At 51.0% G+C, this 23697-nt stretch overlaps 3 protein-coding genes across 3 annotated transcripts; all 3 read left to right on the top strand.

Moving 5' to 3' along the window:
• Positions 1 to 214: 214 nt before the first annotated feature.
• ABB37_06219 (hypothetical protein) lies at positions 215 to 4798 on the top strand (the record flags this gene model as incomplete). Its single annotated transcript, XM_015804484.1, has 1 exon — positions 215 to 4798. One exon carries the CDS (start codon positions 215 to 217, stop codon positions 4796 to 4798), a length of 4584 nt encoding a protein of 1527 aa, XP_015657058.1.
• Positions 4799 to 6969: 2171 nt separating this feature from the next.
• Positions 6970 to 8718, top strand: ABB37_06220 (putative mitochondrial cholinephosphate cytidylyltransferase A; the record flags this gene model as incomplete). The annotated part of the gene is made up of 1 exon (XM_015804485.1): positions 6970 to 8718. One exon carries the CDS (start codon positions 6970 to 6972, stop codon positions 8716 to 8718), a length of 1749 nt encoding a protein of 582 aa, XP_015657059.1.
• A 5043-nt stretch (positions 8719 to 13761) lies between these two features.
• ABB37_06221 (hypothetical protein) lies at positions 13762 to 15939 on the top strand (the record flags this gene model as incomplete). The annotated part of the gene is made up of 1 exon (XM_015804486.1): positions 13762 to 15939. One exon carries the CDS (start codon positions 13762 to 13764, stop codon positions 15937 to 15939), a length of 2178 nt encoding a protein of 725 aa, XP_015657060.1.
• Between the last annotated feature and the right edge of the window lie 7758 nt (positions 15940 to 23697).

Consider the following 23697-nt stretch of genomic DNA (forward strand, 5'->3'; position numbering starts at 1 on the left):
TTGTAAGTCTAAGTTGTCTGCTTCTCCTCCTCTTTTCTTCTTCTATATCTCTCCTTCATGTATTACAGCGAAATTGTTGCAGAGGGCAAAAACGATCACCGCTTTTTGTTGTTGTTGTTGCTGTTGGGTACTCCCACCTACGTTTCCGTTTTCTTTCTTTCGCTCTTCCGTTTTGAATCACTTTCTACTGTCATCACTTTGAACTTCACCGTTCATGTCCTACAGCGTTCCTCGCGCCGCCCCGACAAGCCGGTCCACGGCTCAAGGCAGTACCCCCAACGGACGCGCGCAGGGCAACGGCACGTTAGGCGCCATCGCCGGACCCAAGATGCTGCCGGCCACGAACACACACACACAACGCATGCCGCGTGTCACGCTGAGCCCCACAACGCGTGTCGCCTCCGTCGGCGCTGCGCACCCCTCCACAGCGTCGAGCACGACGCCGCCCAACTCCGCCCGCGCGCTCGCCCTCCCCCCCGCCCAGCACCCCGACCGCACCTCTGCCACGGAGGCGGTGAACGCGGTTTATGAGAAGACAGAGGCGCACCTCAGAGAAATTGAGGAAAAACTGGAGCGGATGCACGAGGACTTGCGGCAGGCCGCCACCGCCAAAGCGCTCGTCCCCCCGACTCCACATACGACGTCTCAGCATTCACCGTTGGCCGCGTCAGACTCTGCCAGTACCAGCGCCAGTCATATGGGTGGCAGCACGACAAGGAACGGATTCCAGCGTACGTCGCCGCTCCCGTCCGGCCAGTCGACCACCACCACCACCGCCGTCACTACCACACTGGAGAACCCAGCTGGTGCGAACCACCACTTGCAGCCCATCCAGAAGCCCGCGGAGCCACCGCTGATGAAGACGGGCGAGAGGGCGAGGCCCATGCGTGGGACAGGATTGGCACAGCGCGCGTCATCGCCGAAGCCGACCCCGCCAGTCTCAACCGCCAAGACTGCGAAGGCGGAATCGTTGAAGACGGCCGCTGCGGGGGCCTCTCCCCCCCCTCCTCGCCCTGCTCCTGCTGCCGCCGGCGGTGCGAATACGAAAAAGCTGAACAGCGATGCCGTTGCGTCTCGCGCGCACTTCTCACTGGACGAGGGCAACGTGGTCGAGACACCCGACGTCAGCAGCGTCAGCGACAACTCCGGCAGCAGCAGCGACGATGAGGACAGTACGCAGGCCGGCAGTACCACCTATCTGCCCACGGCGGCGCAGCACAGTTTTGTGACCCCGACAAAGCCGCCCCCGGCGGCGATGGCACCTGCGGGGTCGTCTCTGCTTTCCAACGCGGTGGCGCGGAGGGAAGGGGCGGCCACGCGGCAGGGCCTCGGCTTCAAAGGACTCGCCGGTGCGAACACGAACGGCGGTGGTGCCGGCGCGGGTGGTGGTGGTGGTCGCGGCCGGCGCGGTATCAAGATGAACGTGTCGGAAGCCGACAACGCCGGGCCGCCCTTCGCTCTTCCCACGCCGGCGCTCGACCAGTCCGAGAAGTCCGTCTCGAGTGACGGTGGTCAGGTCTTCGCCGTCGGCCGGCAGCGCCATCGGATGTCGCTGGAGGTCTCGCTGAACGGGGGCCTGTGCCCCGACGACACCAGCCCCGGCGTGGACAACGCCAAAGCCGTCGATGGGCTCAGTAACACAACGCGGCGGCAGAGCCACGCTATCACGCACATGCGGGAGCGCTTCTTCGCCCCCATCCCGTGCTTCAGCGACGTCCTGCCGCACACGGAGGAGGGCGTCTTCGACAAGCACGATGTGGAGAAGATGGTGCTGCAAGGCGCGCCATGCTCGTGGCTGTGCTGTGCCGCGCTGGCCATCAGCTTCATCACCGGCATCCCCACCCCGATCGAGAAGGTGCTCAAGACGAACCACATGGGGGTGCACTACATCGCCCTTCCCACCGTCACCCTGGCGGAGTTGTACGACGTGACAAACGACTACATCCACACCCGCTTTCACCGCTCCGCGACCTACAACTGCGACAGCGCAGCGGACGAGTTCGAGGAGGACGAGGACGCCGCGACGTACCTGTCGGCGGCGGAGCTGAAGGAGTTGCCGGACGTGCACTGCGAAATGGCCACCTTCGACACGGAGGTGCTGGACCCGGAGCCGGGGGATAGCGTGAACGGCATGGGCGAGCACGCCCCCATCACCAGTCTCGCCCAGTTCCGCAAGGAGTTAATGCAGCACCTGTCGGAGGACAAGTCCATGTACATCTTCAACTACGAGCCCTACGTGATGGAGCAGGCCCAGCTGCGGCTGCGGAGTAATATGTGCGACACGGAAGAGGAGGTCGCGGCGGTGATGCGGACGGCGCGGTACGTGCGGAAGTCGGTGGGCCACTTCGGCATGCTGCTCAGCTTCGACCCCGTGAAGCATACCGCGACAATTCTGACGCCCTACCTCAGCAAGGAGCAGTACTCACTGAACTTCCCCGAGTCGGGCGAGGACGGCGAGGAAGAGGAGGAGGGCGACGCAACACGGGGGCGCCGCTTCGAGAGCGCCTTTGCGAACTTGGTGCTGGAGAAGCAGACGGTGAGTCTGCAGGTGTTGTACGAGTCGGTGAACCTGAAGGACCCCTACACCGCCCTCTCACGCGGCTTTGTGCGTGTGTTTCGCAGCGCAAAGTTTGCGCCGAAGGTGCCGTGCATGTTCCCGCTCTTCGTGCTGGACGGCAGCAGCGCGGGCGGGTTGATGACGAGCGTGTTGGATGTAAAGATAGCGCCGCACGTGCTGGGCCTTGCCGTGCTGCACCACCTCTCCGTCACCTTTCTCCTGAGCGACAACGCACGCCGCAAGCAGAGCAGCCGCAACTTGCTGAGCAAGGCGAACGTGTGCGACGTGAAGCTGCGTGGCATTCCGCTGACCAAGATATGCCAGCAGCTGCGGCTGCCGCTGTCGATGATCGTGAGTGCGAGCAATAAGTCCTCGATCGCCACGGCCTACGTGTGGTACCATCTCTTTCTGCAGCAGCTGCAGATCCACCAGGAGGTGCGCATCGGCCTCATCCTGCCTGCCCGCCGCGACGGAGCCGAGGATGGCCAGCCGAACATCACCGACACCGAGTTCTTGGACCACTTACAGCTCGTCGTCAAGTCGAAGAGCGTGATGCTCATCAGCTTTGACATCAACGTCGGATTGAACGTGCGCATTGACAGCCGTGGCGAACCGGCGCACTTTGCCATCGTGATTGGCCTGGATGAGGAGCGCGGAATAGTGCGGCTGGCCGACGTGAACGTGAAGCGCTTCCGCAAGACGTGGCACGTGCCGATCAACCGGCTCTACAACGCCGTCATGGGCTACGGCTACATCGTTGCCGCCAAGGACAAGAAAATAATCAAGGCCCTCAACGGAAAGGAGTTCCAGGAGAGCGCGCTGCAGTGCGCCAAGTACTTCCTGCCGCCCCCGGCCCCCACGAAGTGCCAGCGGTTTGAGTACCCGGCGAGGCCGTACCCCGTCACGGTGCTGGCGGATGCGGTGGAGCGGCTGGGCTTCCCGGGCACGAACGTCGAGCGCTTCTTGAACTTTTCGGGGTTTCACATTTCATACTTTCTGTCGTTTGACATGCCGCTGGAGTGCGCCGCCGCCGTTATCGAAAACTACTCGCACTACGCGCTGGACGACGCCGTGAGCGTGACGACGTCGCACTACGACTTCTACGAAGGCAACCCGCCTCCCTCCGCCGAGGAGTTGAAGGCTATGGGGTTGACGGGCAGCCAACCTGCCGACTTCAAGGTGCGAACGGAGGCGGACCTTTTACAGGCCATCCAGTACGCCCTGGCTGAGCCTGAAAAGCGTGAGCTCATCATCAAGTACGATGTCGACATCGTCGCTGGCGACTCTGCCGTGTGGAACGGCAGCAGCGGCAGCAGCTTCGCCCTTCTCATGGGCTACGAGGCGGCAACGAAGGTGGTGATGATGACCAACGCCGATCCGTCCTCCTTCTACCGCACCTTCGCCTGCCCCCTCGGCGTGCTCTTCAGCGCCGTGTGCAGCTGGGACCACGTCGACCTGCGCGCTCGCGGCACCATCCTGCTCACGACGGAGGTGTCGCAGGAAGCGGCGTACGACAACGTGAAGGGGTACGATATGGCCCACGCCCTCGTCCACCACCCGTTTAAGCCGATCTTCTCGGCGGCCTGCTCCTGCCTGGCGCTGGCGGCGACGGAGATGATGATGAACATCGAGACCCCTACCCTGCTTGGCGGCGCCCCGCTCAGCTGTGGTGACGAGGAGAAGCGCAAGTACAAGCGCTACAACAACATCTTCTCGGGCGAGGACTTCCTCTACGCGTTGCCGGCCTTCAGCGTGCACGACTGGCGGACGCAGCCGGTGGACAGCCAGGACGTGGTGAGCATCGCGAATAACGCCTTCACGACGCTGAAGCTGCCGCTGCACGCGGTGGATGTGCTGAAGGGCAGCGAACAGGCGCGCAAGGACCCGCTGGCGTTGCTGCGTGCCTGCAGCGGTGTCAGCGGACTCATGACCATCTCGCTGGTGGCCTACGACACTGGTGTGCTGCACGGTGTGCCGGGGACGTCGGTGGGTGTGGTGAACCGCGTCCACGTGGTAGGCGAGGACGACAAGGACGACGACGACAACGGTGGGGCGTCCGCGGCGCCGCTTGTAGTGCTGAACGCGCCGGAGAATAGCGTGGGGTCGGTGCAGCTCTTGGAGGGGGATCCGTGCCGCTGGGGCGCGTGCTTTGTGTGCTCCGCCGAGGTGCTCGCACGCGCAGTGGTGGGCATCTTCTTGGTGGAGGAGGTGGTGGAGGAGGGCGAGGACGCGGACAAATAGGTCGAACAGCGGCTCTTGTCTTGTGCGTCTTCAGGATGCGTAGTGCTGGTATTATTAGGTTTGCTTTCCTTTCTTCATATTTTTTTTTCCCCTATTTGTTACGGTTGTGCGTCGCAACCTTTTCCCTTTCTTTGTTCGTCGTGGTTTTATTTAGTTTTCCTTTTACTTCCTTTTGGTGGTTTAGATCTCCGTTCGTTCGTTCTTTCCCCCTCTTTTTTCCTTTTTTTACTGGGTGTAGTGTGCATGGGACGGCCAAAATAGACAAGAGAAACACGCGTATTTGAACTGCGAAGTAGAGCGTGTTCTTTTTGTTGTTGTTGTCGTGTACTCTTACTGTTATTATTATTATATATATTTGTGCTTTCTCCGTTTCTCCTGTGACTGGACGCGTAATGTACTTGTGCTCGTATATGTATAGGTCGTGATACTTTTACCTATTTTTGCCCCCTTCAAAAAAAGGGAAAATATATATATATATATATATATATATATATATATAATTGTATAATAATAATATGTCTGGGTGCTGGTTTTGCTTCTCTTTGGTTTCTTTGGTTTCTTCCGTTTTCAGTAGCAGCAGCCGATGGGGACCGACGTTCTTTCACGCACTGGCAGTTTAAAAAAGAAAAGAACGCTTTCTGGTTTCTTTCTTTGTCTCGTTTGATTTCTCTTCCTTCTGCAGCTCAGAGTTCTCTGTCTCATCTTTTTTTCCTTTCTGGTTTCGAAGCCCGACGACGAACTCATCGGCAAAAGACACTCACACACACGCACACACACGCAAAGCGGAAGGAGAAAAAATAAACATAGTGGTTGTGCGCAGCAGCGAACGCGTGCACAAAATGATATCATTGTTTACATTCATGACCGCCTGCTGTTGGACTGTATTCTTTTTACCGTAGTGTTAGTGTGTGTACGTGTGGCTGTGTGTGTGTGTGTGTGTGTGGCACCTGTGTGACGGCGTTGCTTCGCTGAGTAAGCGTGATTATGTGGACACAAAGAGATGTACAGCAGTTTTTCATAACACCCCTCCGCAGCTTCGTCGACCTGTGAACAAACGATTTTGTGTATATCTCGCTTGAATAATGCAACGACAAGTAAATAAAATAAAATGAAAAAGAAGGAACAGTACCAACCCAGTAGCTCGTGGACACGCACGTGCGAGCCGCAAACACACAGAACGTCAAGAGAACCGCAGACGTGATCATCGTAAAGTGTGTACTCAATTAATCCTGTGTGTGTGTGTGTCGTCGTAGAAGCATTGTTTCTTTCTTCAGCACGATAAAACGAGAGTTAATACTCAACAACACGCTGACGAGCGTTAAAGCAGATGACGTGTAGGAGCGGCGGCTTTTCAAAGTCCATGCCTCGCATCATTGTTTTTTTTTTAGCGTTACGTCAGCTTGCGAATGGGTGACGCACGCGCCACTCTCTGGGCCTGTTGAAAGCAAATAAAGGCTTTTGCATCACAATAACGCCCTTCTCCTCCTCTCGCCTCTTTGTGTTTTGTTTTGGTACTCCGACCACACCACCAAAGAGCAGTACAGAACACCGTGCTGTTATCATTCCACTGGCGCAAAAAAATAAAGGGAAAACGAGCGCATCTACGCACACGTGAAGAAGGCACGCGCACGCGCACGCACACACACGCGCGCGCTGTTGTTGTTGTTGTTGTTGTTGCCTTCAAAGAAGTGTCAATAAAAGAAAAACCTTCTTGGTCACACAGCGATAAGAAAAGCCAAATCTGACCGCCTGTCCTTTTCGCTCTCTTTTTTGCAGTGAAGGAAGCGGCCACGTGTACTGTGCCAATACACACCTTTGCGTGGGGCAGCACCAGCGGCGTGGCTGAAGTCGCCTGTTTCACATTATCAAGTAACAACAAAAATAAACGAAGGGGCGATATACAACGAGGAAACACCTCAAAAATACACCAAGCAGCTTCAAAAGAAAAAAACGCATTTTGCAGATAGCAGTCGAGCTTGCACGTGCGCACCGACGCTCACACACATATACACATACACGCATTCACTCTTATTCACTCTGGATTCTTGTGGCAGCATACAAAACAGTCTTGATGTGGCTTTGCAATTAACAAAGTCTATTTTCCTCCTCACTTACCGTTTTATTTTATTTTATTTACTGTGCGCGCTTCAACAAAGATCCACCTGTCCACGATGTCGTCGCACTTGCTAGAGCACAGCTTTCTCTTTACCACCGACGAGCGGGAGCTCATTTACCGCGCCAACAGCGACGTCAACACGCGTCCGATCAGCTTCGTCACGCGCCTCTTCCACCCGCTATGGCACCTCATCAGCTACACCTGTCTCAGTGAGCAGGTGGCGCCCAACGCGATCACGCTGGCCGGTCTTCTCAGCAGCATGCAAGCCTACCAACTCATTAGCACCTACTATCACTTCGGCGACGGCGCCTCCAGCTCGAAGGAGGTGCTGGACCACGTGAAGTCCACGCTGCAGGCGTTTGGCCTGCGTGGTGCCGGCCAGGTGCCGCTGGGTACGGTGGGCATTGGACAGGGGAATTTGGGCTGGGCGACGCTGGCCCGATCGGTGGGGGCCACGGGCGGCTCTGAAGGCGCCGACACAGGGGAGGCAAGCACCATCTTGCAGCCCCCGCAGACGGCCTACACAGATTTCTTCCATACAGACCGCACCGTGCAGACCGCGACGGTGCTGGCGGTTCTGCTGCTTGTCATGTCCATCACCTGCGGCTCCGTCGACGGCGTGCATGCGAAGCGTTGTCGCAGTGCCACGAGTCTCGGCGACATCTTCTCGCGCATTTGCTCCTCCATGTCGCGTGTGTTCATGGCGCTGACCCTGCTGGAGATCTTTCACATCGAGGATATCGGCACGAAGTGGTATTTTCTGCTGACGCTGCAGCTGATTGAGTTCAACACGGTGCTCGGGCGCATCAACGCGTCGAACTTAAAGAAGGACCGAGTAAAGAATCTTGCCTACATCGCCACCTATCTTTTTCGCGACTCGGAGCTGTCCTTTGCGATGGTGCTGCTGCTGATCGCGCGCTGGTTCGTTCCAGAGACGTGTCGGAATATTCTGGGCTACATGCTGGCCAACGCCCAGATCGGCTACAACACCCTTGTGGTGCTGACCTTCGCGAACATTGGACTGCTGAAGATGAAGAAGCGCTACAAGGGCATCATTGTGCTGTGCCTGGCGGCGCGTGTGCTGCCCCTCTTCTACCTTCTCCCGCTGAGCCAATACAACCTGCTGAGCGTGATCGGCGATGCCATGATTGTGGGGTTGCTCTCGATTGAGGTGTACGTCAGCCACCTCGCCCGGCGCCGCATCCACGCCGTGGTCTTCTTCCTCTGCCTCGGCTCTCTCTTCAACGACGTCATCTCCGTCGCCGGCACCATCATGTACTTAATCGCGATGATGGTGGACCTCTCCTACTCCTTGAACGTGCCCCTTTTTACGCCGGTGTGCAACGTCTTCATCGACGGCGTCTTCGACCTGTGCCACGCCGGACACAAGAAGCTAATGGCGAATGCGCTGAAATTTGGCAACCGCCTCATCGTCGGCGTCTGCGGGGACGAGGAATGTGCGTCGTACAAGCGACCCCCTATCATGACCACGCAGGAGCGGGTAGACGAGGTGCGGCTGTGCAAGTACGTCTCCGAGGTGATCCCGAACTCGCCCGTCTCGGGGGTGACGGAGGAGATGATTCACTACTACAACATCCACATTGTGGTCTGCGGGGAGGAGTACAACACGCAGACGGACACGTATTACGCGGTGCCGCGGCGGCTGGGTATTCTGCGCACGGTGCCGCGGACACCTGGCATTTCGACGAGTGTGCTGATCGCCCGCATCCGCGCCGCCAGCGATGACACGGTAGAAGCCAAAGACAAGGCGAACGGCAAGTCGACCGTGATGGAGGGTGCGTGAGAGAGAAAAGAAGAAAACAGACTCTGCGCGTAGTAATGAGCGTCGTTTCTCCCGCTCCTCCTTATTGTCGTCTGACAGCCTTTTTTTTTGTTTCTGTTGTTGCCGTGCATGTTCGTTGGCGTTGTTCTGTATGGAAGCATTTCTTCCTTCGTTGTTGACGTGTATCGTCGGTAGTACTAATTGGTGTTTTGTGAGGCCTCGCCGGTTTTTTTTTAAATATTCTGTTTTATCCTTAAAGTGTTTGCTTCATCGTGCGTTTTTCTGCTGCTCTTCGTTTACTATTATCATTTCTTTTTAAATTCTTTTTTTCTCCGCAGTTCGTATTCCCCGCAGCGGGTGCGACGATGTGAAGGAAGACTCGCTGCTCGGCCAGGCGTTTGATGGATGTGGGGCACTGCACCTCTGTTGTGGACGTACGGTTCTCCGCTTTGTTCATCTTTTGTTATTTGTTATTTCCTTTTTTTTCTTGTTTGGCAGAAGTGACGCACCTTTTCTCGTTTCTCTTTTTCTGGTTTTGCTTTGCATCCACGAACACATCTTTATCTGCCGCTTTTTGTCGTTGCGTTGCGGTGATCCCGTGCAGCTGTGTCGGCACGCCTCTCCCCTTCTTCGTCTTGATCCACGTGTTGCGTCTCGTCGTCCGGTGCGTTTTGGTTTCACTTTTCTTTTGGTTTCTTAGCGGGCAACTCTCAAGGCACTCCCTCCCACGCACGCACACACACTGGCACACAATACCTGGTTCGCTCTCCCCGCACGAGGTCGATCTCACGACAGCGTAGAGACGATGTGTACAAAAGAAAATTATAATAATAATAAAAGAAGACTAGGGAGAGCGCAGAGGCGGACAACGACTTGGCGTGCGTACGGCACTATGTTTCCTCTCTCCTCCACTTCTGTTCTAGTGTTACGCGTGTGTGAAAAGCATCTCATCACATCAAAAGTGTGTTTGCCGTTCGGATGAGTTCATCAACATTAGAAGAAGTAGAGAGCAACCACCACCACCACCACAAGAACAACAACAAAAAAACAAGGCAGAGAATGAAAGCAAAGATCTCCGGCGCCAACAGGTTTTCTGCGCTGCTGCTGTATGGATACAGCAATCTTTGATATATATATATATATATACAGAAGACAACACGCCCACAAAATGGAGCGAGCGTGCTGTACGTATGCGGGTCGCGTGGCTAAATTGGTCGTTTCTTTTTTTGGCAGGCTGAAAAGGCCGCCGCGATCTGCGTTCATTTGTGTAGCTCTGCGGCTTTACTACGTCGACCACGGAGGTGCGATAGTTACGCTGTGCTCTGCTAGTCTTTGATGCACTTCTACGCAGCAGCAGCAGCAGCAGCAGCAACAGCAGCAAAGGGGTAGAAGCGTCGTGCTTCACTTCTTCTACTATTGCAACCTGGATGCTTCTCCTCTACTCATCCGTCCACATTCTTCCCTCTCCCTCCTCTCTCTCTCTCCTTCCGAATTCTGTTGGATGCCACGCACACACGCCAGCTATCATTTCTTGACGTCATCACTCTCTCCCTCTTTCTTTCTTGTTCTAAAAAAAACCTTTACCTTTCCCTTTCTCCTCTTCTTTTACGCTTTTCGATCGGTGAGCACGCCGTTCACAAAGCACTGTGCCCCGCACACCGGCAACCGTATTCATCCCTCGCTGTTTTCTTTTCTCTTTTCTTTCTTTCTCTCCCTCTCTCTGTATATTTTGCCGTCGCCTCTATTTCTCACGTTGGCGGCTCTCCGTAATTCGCCCCTCCATCTTTCCCTCCGTTGTATATATATATATATATATATATATTTGTTGTTGCTGCCGCGTATTCGTACGTGCGATTGATATCGCTCCTGTGCGCCTCATTTTTCTTTTCTTTGCTCCACTGCGGCATCGTCGCTGCGCGTGACGTGGCAAACCGCACACAGACACATCAGGCAACAGCAAAAGCGGCAAGAACCACCGCAAGAACAACAACGAAGCTGTGCGGCGAACAGCTGGGAAAAAGAAAACGAGAACAGAAATTTATTTTCGCGAGTGAGTTGGGAAACTGTTGCCGTAGCTTGAAAGAAGAAAACAATAGAAGCAATTAAAAAACAACAACAACATACAGAAGAAAACAGAACGCAAAAGTTTACCCACTATCAGCGTTCACGCTGTAGTGTATTATTTGTCTCAGTGCCGAGTAGCGTCAGCCGCACTTCACAGATTCACGTGTGGGGAAAGAAAAACGAGCAAGCAGCACATCCTTCCTTCCTCTCTCTCACACATACACACATACGCACACACCTAAGCTCACGAAGGTCAGCTCCACAATCAAGCTTCAACCCAACGGCGTACACGATCGCACGGCCTCACTGTGTGACACTTTGCTGCGTTGTCTTCTCGTTTCCAAACTTTATCGGATCGTCTTCACCTCTAACACCATCGCTGATCCTCATCGTCGCCAACATCAAAATAAAATATTTTTCCCTTCTGTTCTGTTTATTAATTGGATTTTGAAGAAAAAAAGAAAAACTGTACAACAAAGCACTCGATCGGCACAGACTGGATATCCAAACTACCATAGTAACAACAACAACAGGCATTTACTTCTTTACCTATATATATATATACATCCGCGCTTTTGGTGCCTTGTTGAACCGCCCCCCTCCCTGTCTCTTCCTGCGACGCGCTTTCGCATTCCGGCTGTCTTTTTCTTCTTCTTCCTTTTACCTGGATGAAAATTGCTGTGTAGACTTATACACAGACAAACCAACGCCTGCCCTTATTATTATTATTGTTTATTTTTGCTACCTTCATATTTACTAAGCGAGAGTTTTAGAAGGCTTTCTTGGCTCTTTAAATTTCTTTTTGGCTTTTCTTTCATTGCACTCTGTGCGCCAAACAACAAGTAAGATTAATATAAAATATATGGAGGTCTCCGACTCGTGTAAATAGCAAAGCGTCTTCTCTTCTCTTCTCTTTTTTTCTTTCTTGTTTCCCGCCACGCCTCTCGTATATTTTTCCCAAACTGCACGCACCACAAAAAAGTTTATCTTTGCCGCTGCCAGTAATTGTGTTTCGAATTCATATCGTTCGTCTTGTTTGGTTTTGTGCAGCTGCCCAAAAGATTGTCCCGACGGAACAACAATAGCAGCAGAATCAAAACAACAAAGAAAAAAGAATTATCTCATCTTGGTTGCCATTTATTGCTTTCTTTCTTTCTTTTGCATCAAAAAATTTCTTTCTTCCTGGCGCTTTTACTTTAAGTTTCTTTGCTTTTCTCATTTTCCCCCGTTTTTTTATTTATTTCAGTTTTCAGCGCTGCGTGTTTTCTTTTCCTTCCTTCTTTCGTTCTCTTCTCTCTCTTACGTTTGTGAGCTGCGAACAGCACGACGGCGGAACAGAAGCTGCGCCAAAAACGGCGGAGGGAAAGATTTTTGTTTCTTGTTTTTGCATGTTAAAAGGCAAACGAACTCCGTTTTTTTTTTCTTTAACAAAAGAAAAGAATCATATTCCCGCTGCTTACTAGTCCGAGGTGGGTGGCTGATACCTTGCACTTTTATTTTTACCGGTGTTGTGCTCTACCACCACTTCAACTACTACTGTTACTACTACTTTGGTTCCGTCTTGCTTCCTCTTTTTCGTTTCTCCTCAGACATCTTCTTTACTAAGAAGTCTTGCTGACCTGAAGGTGTTTTTCACTATATCTTTCCCTCTTTCTTCTTTTCTCCGCCGTTCTACCTCTCCCTCTCTCTCCTTTACTTTTAAAAATTTATCTGTCTGTAAGACAGACATCAAAAACCTCCCTTTTTTTCCTCCTCTCTCTCTCCTTTCCTTCCTCCCTTCGACCGTTTTAGTATTGTTATTGTTCTTTCGTTGCTTCGCTGCGATACAAATACCTTTTTTCCTTTGGCGCATTTGCATCATCCGCGTAACTAAATTCTTTTTTAGATTTCGCTGTGTTTCCGTTTAAAGAGTAAGAAAGAAACATTTCGGAAGACCGAAAACAAGAAAAAAGGGGAGAGCGAACCGACGCCGATATCCCCAGCTGTGCCTCTGTCGCTCTGAGGTCTAAACCGTCCTGTTCATCGTAAATCTTTACACCTCCCCCCTTTTTCTTCTCTTTTCTTCTTTGCCTTTCTTCTACTGTGCTCCTTGTATTGAACTTCGCCCTCTCCCCCCCACACTCGCAGCCGACCGTCAACGAGCAAGGAAAAAGAATTGTTCGCTTTTTTTTTCTTTTTCTTTCTCTGGCTATTTGTGTTCGGCGCCGTAAAGTGCAAAACGAGGATTTTGTTTCCGCCGCCCTTCACCTCTGCTCTCCCCCTTCGCGTGCGTTGCGTCTCCTTCTTTTAATTTTCTCGGTATACAAAAGAACAGAAAAGAGGAGGAGGAAGAAGCAAACAGAAACCGGCACCACCTCCTTTTCCCTTTTAGGCACCCCCTTCGTTCGCCGCTGTCCCCACAGGCGGAACTTAAAAAGAAACAACCAACAACACCAATAACAAAACAAAAATAAAACAAATTAAAAACAGCACTAACACGATCTATATATCTATTCATTTGGTCTTGTAGGTCGGAGAGAGAAACGAAGTAAAGGAAACACCATTAAGAACAGCTGCGTTGTACGCACTACCGGAAAAAAAAGTCAGCTACAAAAAGGGATTGGCAAGACCACTCTACCTAAAGAGGAAAACAAGAGAAGCTGCGAGATACAAGTTTTAAATTTTTTTATATGTAAAATAAATACACGTGTGCACGACACAAAGCGTCTGCGTATTCTTGTTGTTGAAAGTGCTGGGGCTGGAAAAAAAAAACCCCAGTATTATAGAGAAACAGCTTGTTTTCCACAGGCGTTTCAACTTCTTTCATTTCTTGGTTTCAACAATATCCTCAAAAGTTTTTTTCTTCGTTGTTCCTGACGTGAAAGAAGGCATAGCAGGCAAACCGACACCGTAAAGAGTCATTTTCTTTTTGTAATTTTCAAAAAAAAACCGAAGTGGATCGTGCGTTATTACTATTATTATTGTTATTTTTATTCTGAACTGTAAAAGCAACCGGTCAGGATGTCCGCCGTACCCACGATTAAGTCGCACTTCGCATCGTCTAACGTGACGAAGCCCGGCTTTGCGGTGCCCGTGGGGTCCGCCACGCACCCCAGCGGTAGCGTCGGCGTCTCGCAGCGGACCAACTCACCGTCCAACGGCCCGACGGCGAACTTCTTCACCAACGCCTCGTCGTCGTACCAGTCACACTTCGGTGACTTCAGCGGCAGCGGCGTCAACATCGCCATCGTGCAGCGCCTCTCCGCGACGAACGCCGCTGCCGCTGCATCTGCTGCTGGTGGTGATGGTGGCGGGGTGTCGCCCGGCGTGGGGGTGGTGGGTGGCGGTGTCCCCCCCAACGCACTCCCTGTCGGGGTCACCGTCACTTCCTCGGCGTTGACGACCGCCGGCGACGGCAGCAGCGCGCCGATACCGATTGCTTCCACGCCTCCCCTGACAGCACCCGTTGTTGGGGCCGCTGCTGCTGGTGGCAGTCCGTGCTCCGCTCCAGTGCCCGTCAGCGGCCCGCTCAGCTCTCCGTCCTCCCACGGCACGACCCCTCACCTGTTGGGCACCACCCCGACGGTGAAGTTTGCCTCGCCGATGGCGGTCGGCACGTCGCCGAAGACGACGCCAACGCTGGCGGCGTTGTCGGCGACGAACAGCATGAGCGAGCCGAGCGAGGGCACCGCGACGCCGGAGGTGCGGCGGGCGTCGGTGGCCAGCGGGGCCTCGCAGGACGGCGCGGCGTGCATGACGGACGGCACGCTGCAACCCCCGACGAACATCCACACCCACCACCTCATGAACCACAACAATGCAGCGGCTGCCACCAAGATCGCTCACGTCGCGGCGCAGGCGGAGATGGACGAGGAGGTGCTGAGCGACGCCCACAGGTACGCCATCTTCGCCTTCTCGGGTGCTGGCGGGGTGTCGCCGTCGCCTACGTCGCCCGCTGCGCCGCAGTCCGGCACGTGCTCCCCCACGAGCACCACCCCACGCGTGGATCTGACTCTCTCGCCGACCTCCTCCATGCAATTCGCTGCGCAGCAGCAGCAGCAGCAGCCGCAGCAGTACGGCTCTAACTTCTTGCCGACGGCACCGCTCACGCCGCTCAGTGCGCAGAGTAGCGGCAGCCACCACAGCAACGCCGGCAGTCACCACCCCGTCGTGAACGTCTACGACTCGGACTTCAAAACGCTGCTGTCCATCCCAGCCTCGCAGGTCGTGCACCGCCCCCACCCCTCGCTGGGTGTGTCGCGCCTCGTGCTGTGCCGCAACTACGCGCCTGAGAACCCCGGCAACTGCAGCAAGGGGGAGATGTGCAAGTTTGTGCACGCCGACATCCGCAACGCCTCTCGGTGCAGCATCCACGTGAACTACGCGTGGCGAAGCCTTGGGCTGTGCTCCTACCCTCGCCTGCCCGCCGGAGACGACCTGACCGTCCTGGCCCCCAACGAGCGCCCGCCGTCGGAAGTGATTCCGTCCGAGCGCATCCTCGTCACGCGCGGCAGCACGAACTGGCGCGAGCACACCGCACCGCTCTCGCACTGCGCGCATTACTACTTCAACCGGATGTGCAACCGCGGTGAGCGCTGCAACTTTATCCACGCTGTGCACGTCGACCCGAACGTGCAGGGCGACTTCAAGCGCGCACCGGCCCCAACAGCGGTCGCACCGATCGTGTCGAAGTCACCGACGTCGCCGGCGCTGCGGCCGTCCAGCGAGGGCGGTGGCAACAACTCCGCACGCTCGACGGGCGGCAACGCGCTGCCGCCGCCGCCGCCACCACCGATGCAGCACCAGCAGCAGTGCGGTGCCTTCGGCTACGTCCAGAACGTCTACACGCCCCCGCCCCCTCCCCCGCCCGCGGGTGGGATGGCCTACCCGCTCTCCAACTCCCCGAACGGGGGCGGCGGGCCGTACATGATGTTCTCGAGTGGCGGTGGGGCGACAGGCTTCGTGCCTGCGACGCTGGTGCCGCCGCCGCCGTCACACCTCGGCAATTCCAACGGGGTGTATCTGCTCGTGCCGGCCCCTGCTGGGATGGGTTCGAATGGCAGCGGGACGCCGAACAGTCCGGTGTCGCCGCTGGGGCAGTCGATGGGGAGTCTGAGCAACGGCCCGATTGACTGGTCCTTCTACGGCGATTTGGAGACGTCGGCGTGGATGCCGCCGTCACCGTCGTCGCGCATGTGAGCCGAGCGGATGAAACACAGCTGAGAAAGTGAGAGGGAAAAAAAGGGGAGAGGGTGTAGAGGCCTCAGTGCCGCGTGACGTGTGTGCGTGTGCGTGTAATCGCTAGATTCTCCCATGAAGCTCGTACTCGACGACGGCGACGAACGTTTTAATTTGATTTTATTTATTTCTTTTGCTTATTTTTCCTTTCTATTTCCGCTGATTTTTCGCCTTTCGCGTCAATCGGTTCTGCCGTGCTCCACGCATTACCGCCGTATTATTTATCTGTATTTAAAAGTTCCCATTTTTCCCCCTGTTTTTCCAGATTTTGGGTTGCTGCTGTGTTGCGTGCGTTCGCGCGAGCGCAAAGGTAAAAGAAAAGAAGAAGAATTGCGGATGTTTGTTTTACGAGAAGTGCAATTCGCACCACTCCTGTTGGACCGCGGAAGTGAGTGGAGATGAAGCTGTCGGTGCGCAATTAAGGATACATATATTTCTGCCTTCTTCATGTACTGTGAGGTACGCAACGGTACTGCTGTGCTGTGTTGGTGGGTAATTTGTTGTTTGCTGTAATAGTTGTTTCCCCTCCCCCCTCCCTCTCGGCCTCCTCCATTGAAACTCGGAAGGTCCTTCTTTTTCTGTTTTGTTTGTGTGGTGTACCTATCAAAGCTCAAGTACGTCATATATATATATATATGTGTGTGTGTGTATTGTCGCTGTTGTTTACGGGTTATTATTACTATTATTATTACTTGGCGTGTGTTTCTTCCACGTTGTTGATCATCAAGAAAGAAAAAAGGAAGACAAAGAAAACACGAGATGACGAAAGGATTATTATTTTGTTTTGTGTTTTTACGCCATGTTCTGCGAGATATGTGGATAGTGCTTGTCGTCTGCTCACCACAAGCACCAGCGACAGCAGCAAGACTAGAAAAGAGTACAGTGACGTTTGTAAGCAGCTAACTCATCTCAAACCGCAAAGGAAAGGACAAAGAAAAAAAGTATCTTCTCTGGTTCTCCCCTTTTTTTTTTGGAGAGAGGACCGAATGGTGGGCATTCGTAGTAGTATTATATACGAGAACGAAATCGGTGAGCTTTGACGTTGTTCGCGCCGTCTCGGGATTACGCAAAGAAGAGGAAAGCCACCTCGTCACTCCAGTCGGCTTTGGTGATGGCGGCATCATACGCGCTGTCGCTGATGATGGTCACGGCTATGGCCGCCCTGCAGTCTTTACTATCGCTGATCTCATTCCCCCTTCTCTTTCTCTCTCCTCCCCGCTCTCCCTCAAAAGAAGAAGAAAAAGAGGTACGCTTACTACACCCCTATACTAACAACATCAACAAGGAAAAAGAACACTTATTTGGACCACACTTCACCACACAAGGCTCCCTCCGAACGAAGTAACCCACCCATCCGTTACACCAACACAGCAGCAGAGAATAAAGAGCGAACACTGCTCACCCCTTCTTCTTTTCGCTCTGTTTCTTTCTTTTTTTGCTTTGTCCCTTTGTCCCTGGTGGGGTTGTTTCAACAGGTTTTCCTTTTCTGTCTATTCATTACTCCGTTTTCTTTTCTCCTCTGCACTTTTCTTCCTTCACATTCTAAAGCTTTTGCTTTAGCCCCCCACAAAAACGCTGTTTGGTTACTTAATTATTTTTTATTTGTTTTCGATTGCAGAGCCTCTACTGCAGCGTCGGTAGATACGTGAAGAAGCACACACGTCAAGAAGAAACGCTAAGACACACAAAAAATCCATTGGGGTAAGAAAAAAGAACAAAACAGCAGCAGCGGCGACAACTGCGAATCAAACACACAGCCGATCCAGTGGCAACCGTCGAAGTTACGAGGGACGAAAGCACGAAACAACAACAACTACGAGTCTTCGTGGCAAAACAAAAACAGGTCACACTTCGAACCAAAAAAAAGGGACACAAAAATTACCCCCTCTCTTTTCTTGACGCTGACGCTTCCCCTCAAACGCGTTCGGTTTCTTCTTTCCTATTCTTTAGTTTTTTATTACTATTATTCATATATCTTCCTCTCCTCTAGGCAACAAAAGGAAGAGAAGAAGCGCACCCTTGTATTTTTATTGCCTTCTAAAAAAATCTTATCTTGCTTTTTTTTTCTGCTTTTGCTTAAACCTCAACTCTGTAGTGCACAAGAATAAAGTTATATATATATATATATATATATATATACAGATTGACTTGAGTATAAGAGAAGAAAGAAATCATCTTTCAAGTCCACATATACACACGGATCTTTATCTCTATCTTTTTTCTCGACTCTTTCGTTTGCACCTCAAAGTGATTGGAACGTGCTCATAATAGTTGTGTTTCCTCTCTTGTTTTTTAAGATTTCTTATTTATTTTATTTATTTATTTGAGAAAAAACGAAGTCACGATAACGTCGAGAAACAGCAAGCTGTTCGCCTCCGTTATCGTGTGCTTTCTAATCTCTTCGTCTTTTTTCTCTCTCTCTTCAAATATTTTTTTGTTTTGTCTTTTACCGTAATTCTCGCCTTTTCCTTTCCGGTCTCATATTTCATTTCTTCTTCAAGCCCCACAGCTGCGCAGCTGCTTCTGGCCGTCTTTTCAAAAACTTCTCCTTTCGCCTGTTTTTTTTTCCCAGTTTTTCTTTTCCTTTTGTCGCACATTTTCCTTTTTTGCTGCTTGCCGCACCCTCACCTGTTCTGGGCACACGACATCGGAGGTACAAACGAGAGCGTCGATGCGGCTCTGCATTTGCTACGACTCCGCTCTTTTACTTTACTCGTCTTTTACTGAGCCTTTTTTTTGTCGTTCATCACGAACTGTTCTTCGTCTTTTTTATTTTTGAAGTTGGCTGCCTTTCTGTTCTGTTCTATTCGTTTCGGCTTCGATTGTTGGACGATAGGTGTGCCGCGCGTGTTTTTCTTTGAACACATAAGTAGAAGCTGCACCCTCTTGTCTCCTCTCTCTTCCCTGTGTCCGACAGAGATCATCGCCGCAGAGAGGGACCTTCCGCGGACGCACGAAAACGTTCGGTTCTTCTATCCAACATTTCCATCTTTTTCTCGCTTTTGCTTTTTTCTGTTTTCGCGTGCAGCCTTCACTTATAGATATATATATATATATATTTGCTTTATTTGTTGTGGTCATCGCCCTCGTCCTCGAGGAGTCACTGCGTTCATCAGTCGTTGAGTTAAACTGAACGGAGTTATTAGAAGATTCAGAAAGAAAAAGGAGGATTGCGTGTGCGCTGTGAACTTTTTGTTTTTCTCAAAAGAAAACTTCTGCGCTCAACTCAACAGTCTTGCTTTTCTCTACTGTGCATGCGTTCAAATTTCCTTACTCTTCCTCCCTCTTCGCTTTACTTCTCTCCTTTTTTGTTTGTTTTTACTTCTCCGCCTTGTATCATCGCCGATAAAAAGACAACTGCTATTATTATTCCTCTGCGCTCCTTTCTGATCTTTTGCTCTTTGTTTTCTCCTTCGCAATCTCGGTCGCGACTGTTTTGGGTTTCGTGTTGTCTCTGTGCCGTGTGCTTACACTCCTAAACATCTTGTCGTGCTGCCCACCCATCGTGAAGAGCACCATCGGACTTGAAATAAAATAGAAAAAAACGAGAAGAGAGGAAAACGGAGAACAATCGTTACCTTAACCTTCCTCTATCTTCCGTTCCCGTGTCTGTGTGGTGTGAGAGCCTTGTTGGGTGGCTCGTACACGAAGTGAAGCCAGTGAATGAAGCAGTACGCCAGCGGCTGAATTCAATTTCTTCTTTTCTTTTCGTGTTGTGTTGTGTGTTGTGTGCGTGTCCTTTTAAAACTTCAGTGTTTCCTTTTTTTCTTCACTTATTGCTCTGCATCTCATCGGAGTATCACTAACGATATTTGCGGGCCTCTGCTCATTCGCGGTTCCGTTGTATTTCTTTTTTTTTTCTCCTCCTCTTGTTGTCCGTTGTGTGTTTCTGCTGTTCCTCCACCATTCTTTTTTGTTTCAGTGAACGGGGTAACGTGTTCGAGTCGACATCATAGCAGGAAAGACGCGGCAGAGGAGGTTCACCGTTGCGATTCGCGACATAGCGTTCCACGGTTCGGCGTCCCTCGCTTCCTTCCTTTCTTTCTCTCCACCACGTTCGAAGTGCCTGCAGCGGAACACGGTGTGTGTTGGGCTTCAACGGATACCCAACATCGAGGGGTTTTTCCCTATTTTTTTTTTTAAGGTTCCAATACAGGAAAGAAAGCTGGCCTGTAAGGTAAAGTGGACAGGTGTTTTCTTTTTCAAGAACGAAGCCTTTTCGCGTGTTCTTCAGCGTAGCAAGACCGATCGACCAGACGAGCGACAGCGAAAAGAAGCGCAACGGCCCGAGAAAGAAACGAGAGGTTCGCACTCGAGCAAAAAGCTGACGAAGCCGCTGACGAATAAGGAATAATCGTCGAAAAACCGCCTTCATTTCCTCCCTTTTTTTTACATTCATTTTGCCCCATTAACTGTCTCATTTTCTGTTCTTTCCTCATTACTGTCATAACTATTTCTTGCCATCATTTGTTTAACGGTTTCTCTTCCTATTTCATCTAATTTATTTTTATTTTAATCTCCGCGTGGCACAGTACCGGTCAGCTGTGCTTAATCTTTTGTCTTCACATAGTGTTCGAATTCTGCTAGAGTTTACTGCCATCTGCATTCATCGCTCCCATTCAAATTCCTCCAATAGGTACCAATAGTGTGTGCGTGTGTGCTTTTCCTCTTTGTTTATTGCTATCTGTTTTACGTGTATAAGCATATATATATATATATTCTTTTTTAATAGGGAGTTTCTTCGTACTTACCTGTTTCTTGTTCTTCGTATCTAAGCTTTTTGTTGTCCTCCTTTTCTTTCTTCGATCGCCGTCTTGCGCCTATACACCTGCGTCTGTTTGGTTGAGTTTGCCGCCGGCCCGCACGTGACCTCGTCCTTGCCTTCTCAAGAAACACAGAGAGATACTTATAAGGTGCAGGTAGAAACGCCGAGGACCCCGCTCCCTTGCTCGCCCGCAACACAAACATCAACAACAACACAAGAAAAGAAAAGAAAAGTGCCGGGAAGATTCATAAGCAACGCAGCAACAAAGAGAGGAAGAAACGTGTGTGCGGGTTTTTCTTTGTCGTTGAAACACAAAAAGGGCTTATTGTATATAGAAATTACGCGAGCCTGCACTCTCACAGCGGCTGCGCACACGTTGAACTTCCGGTAAGAAACAGTGAATCATCGCGAAGAAGGAAGAAGAAACAAACAAGAATAAAACCCCCATACTTCGTGCTGCCTTTACACGTTACTGCGAGGACGGAAGACAGGAAGGACCCATTCTTCAACAGTAAGAAAAAAAGGTTTGGCCTCTTATTCTGCATTTTTCCTTCTGTCCCCTTCATCCCTTATCGCGGAACAGGAAACATAACAACACGTGTTTATTATTACTATTATTATTAGTATTGTTATCAACGCTAACGTAGTTGTGATTTTTCTGTTTTTTTTTCTGTTTCTTTTTTTCCTTCTGAGAATCTGTTTTCGCTTCCCGAACAACAACCACAAAAAACAGGTTCGCCATATTCGTCTCGCAATAGCTTGTACTCACCTTCTCCTCTTTTTTTTCTCTTTTCTTTCTTTGTTTTTCATTTTCTTTTTCCACTGGAAAGGTCTCACGTGTTCGCCAGTGATCAAACGACGAAAAAGGGAAGTACGGACGTATATACTTTCTAAAGAGTGCCCCCTTCAAATTGCTTCCTCCACACTAGCATCCAATATATACATAGCTGTTATTACTGTTCTTATTTTTTTTTTTCTCTTTCCTCTAAAAAAAAAAGGATTTGGCGTGCTTGGACTTTCGCCTCTTCTTCTTCTTTTACCCCTTTTCTCATCTCTCACTCGAGGTTGCTTTTGCGACCCTTCCTTTCTTCTGTTGTCAACCTTTTGAACTGTCTTGTTTGTGCTTTTTGTTGTGAATCATCTGCACCTTTCCTTCCCTCCCCTTTTTTTTCTCGTCTCCCTTCCAGCTGGTGCATCAAAACCACGAAAAACGAATCTGCTCCCATACACACACACGCACGCACAGCTTGTGTTGCAACGGTACACACGATTTGGGAAAGCCGGAGGCGACTTGTTTTTTTCTCCCAACTCTTTAGAAGAAACGACTTGGGCGAAGCATTTCTGTTTCCTTTTGTTCGTTACCGTTTTTTTTCCCGCCTTCCAGACGTCCATCTGCGCGTGTACTTAGTCAGACTTGCTCCTGTTCTCCTGTGCATAGAAAGCGAGCGACGCAACTTTTATCTTGTTACATCTTCTCCTCTTTGTAAACGTAAATTTTGAACTCTCTCCTGGTCGGTGACCGTAAGTGTGGAAAGGTTTCCCTTTTTTTTTCGACTCTCTTGACATCTCTTCGTTATTTTGTGGTTCTCCTCTGTCTATTGTAATAATTTTATTTTGCTTTCTCGTAATCGAGCACGTTGCTTTTCTTTCTTCCCCCCCCCCCCGTTCTTCGTTATTAAGTTACCTCTTCTATTCGGAGCCCACCCGACCCCATTTCTGTAATAGGTTCATCAATCTTTCCGTTCATCTCTCTTGGGTACTCCTCCGTTTCCGTTTCCTTTTTATTATTATTTCCTTCCTCAGCAAAGACCTTGCCCCATCTTCACACCCACCTCCATTTTTTCATTTGTTCTCTTCTTACCTCCTTGGGCATTTAAAACTGTCGTCCATTCACCCAAGTTCGGTCTTTTTTCTTCTTCTTTGCTTTTCTTATCGATTTCGTGCTGGGGTTTTCGTTTCATATCCGTAAATCCGCCTCTTTGGCTGCTCCTTCTCTCCTTCTCTCTTTCTCGGTGTTTCTCACACCCGTGTGCGTCTTTTCCGTTCAGCAACCGTCTCTTTGCTCCTCTCCCCTCTCCTGCGTCTTCTCCTGCCGTATTCACGCATATCCAGCTGATTCGCACAAGAGGACGATTGGGAGTGTTGAAGAACGGCTTTTTATTTTGCTTTCTCTTTTCCGGCCTTTGCGGCTTCTGTTGATACCTCGTGGCCATACCCATACACGCATCCAAGCTCACGCAAATAACGAGGAGAAATCAGGGTGCTGTTCTTACTTCACTTATCTTTTCTCATCTTTAACCTGTACTATTCGGTACTGCTTTGCTTTCTCACGGTGCTCTCTCTCTCAAACACTTAAATCTCATTTTTTTATCTTTTTTTTTTAAAACAAAGTCGGTGCCGTTTGTTGTTGACTCCGCCAAAGCCTTTTGTTTTGTTCTCTGAGCTCATCCGTTCTTCATTGTCCCTTGTTCAACGCACTGCACCTCCCAAAAAATTTCTACCTCTTCCACCTCCCTCCTCCTTCCTTTTTGTTTTTGTTTTTTCCGTGCAAGAACAAAGGTGATTGGTGAAAGGGAAACGGGGGAAAAAACGAAAGAAAGACGAAGGCGACCCGAAGAAGTGCGGGCATTCCGCCGTTTCTCCTGCCCCTTTTCCCGACCCTGCGAATCGGAGTCTCGCGGAGAAAACAAACCAAAGCAGCCAAAAAGAGGAGAAGAGAAAATAGCGCCTATTTTGATTATCCCCTCCTTCTCTCTTCCTATTCGTATTATTACCGACTCTCCGCTTTCCGTGCCTCGTTTGGTTTCGTAGAAACAGGCGAAGCGAAGGGACTGAGTCGCTTCCAATAATTCGAGAGCTTAACCATCTCTTTTTTTTTTTGATATTTGTTGTTGTACTGATAGAAACATACCCCATCGTGGTTTGTGTGTCTGTGTGTCTGTGTGTGAGGGTTT

This window comes from Leptomonas pyrrhocoris, assembly GCF_001293395.1.
Source record: "Leptomonas pyrrhocoris isolate H10 chromosome Unknown, whole genome shotgun sequence".
Lineage (NCBI taxonomy): Eukaryota > Euglenozoa > Kinetoplastea > Trypanosomatida > Trypanosomatidae > Leptomonas > Leptomonas pyrrhocoris.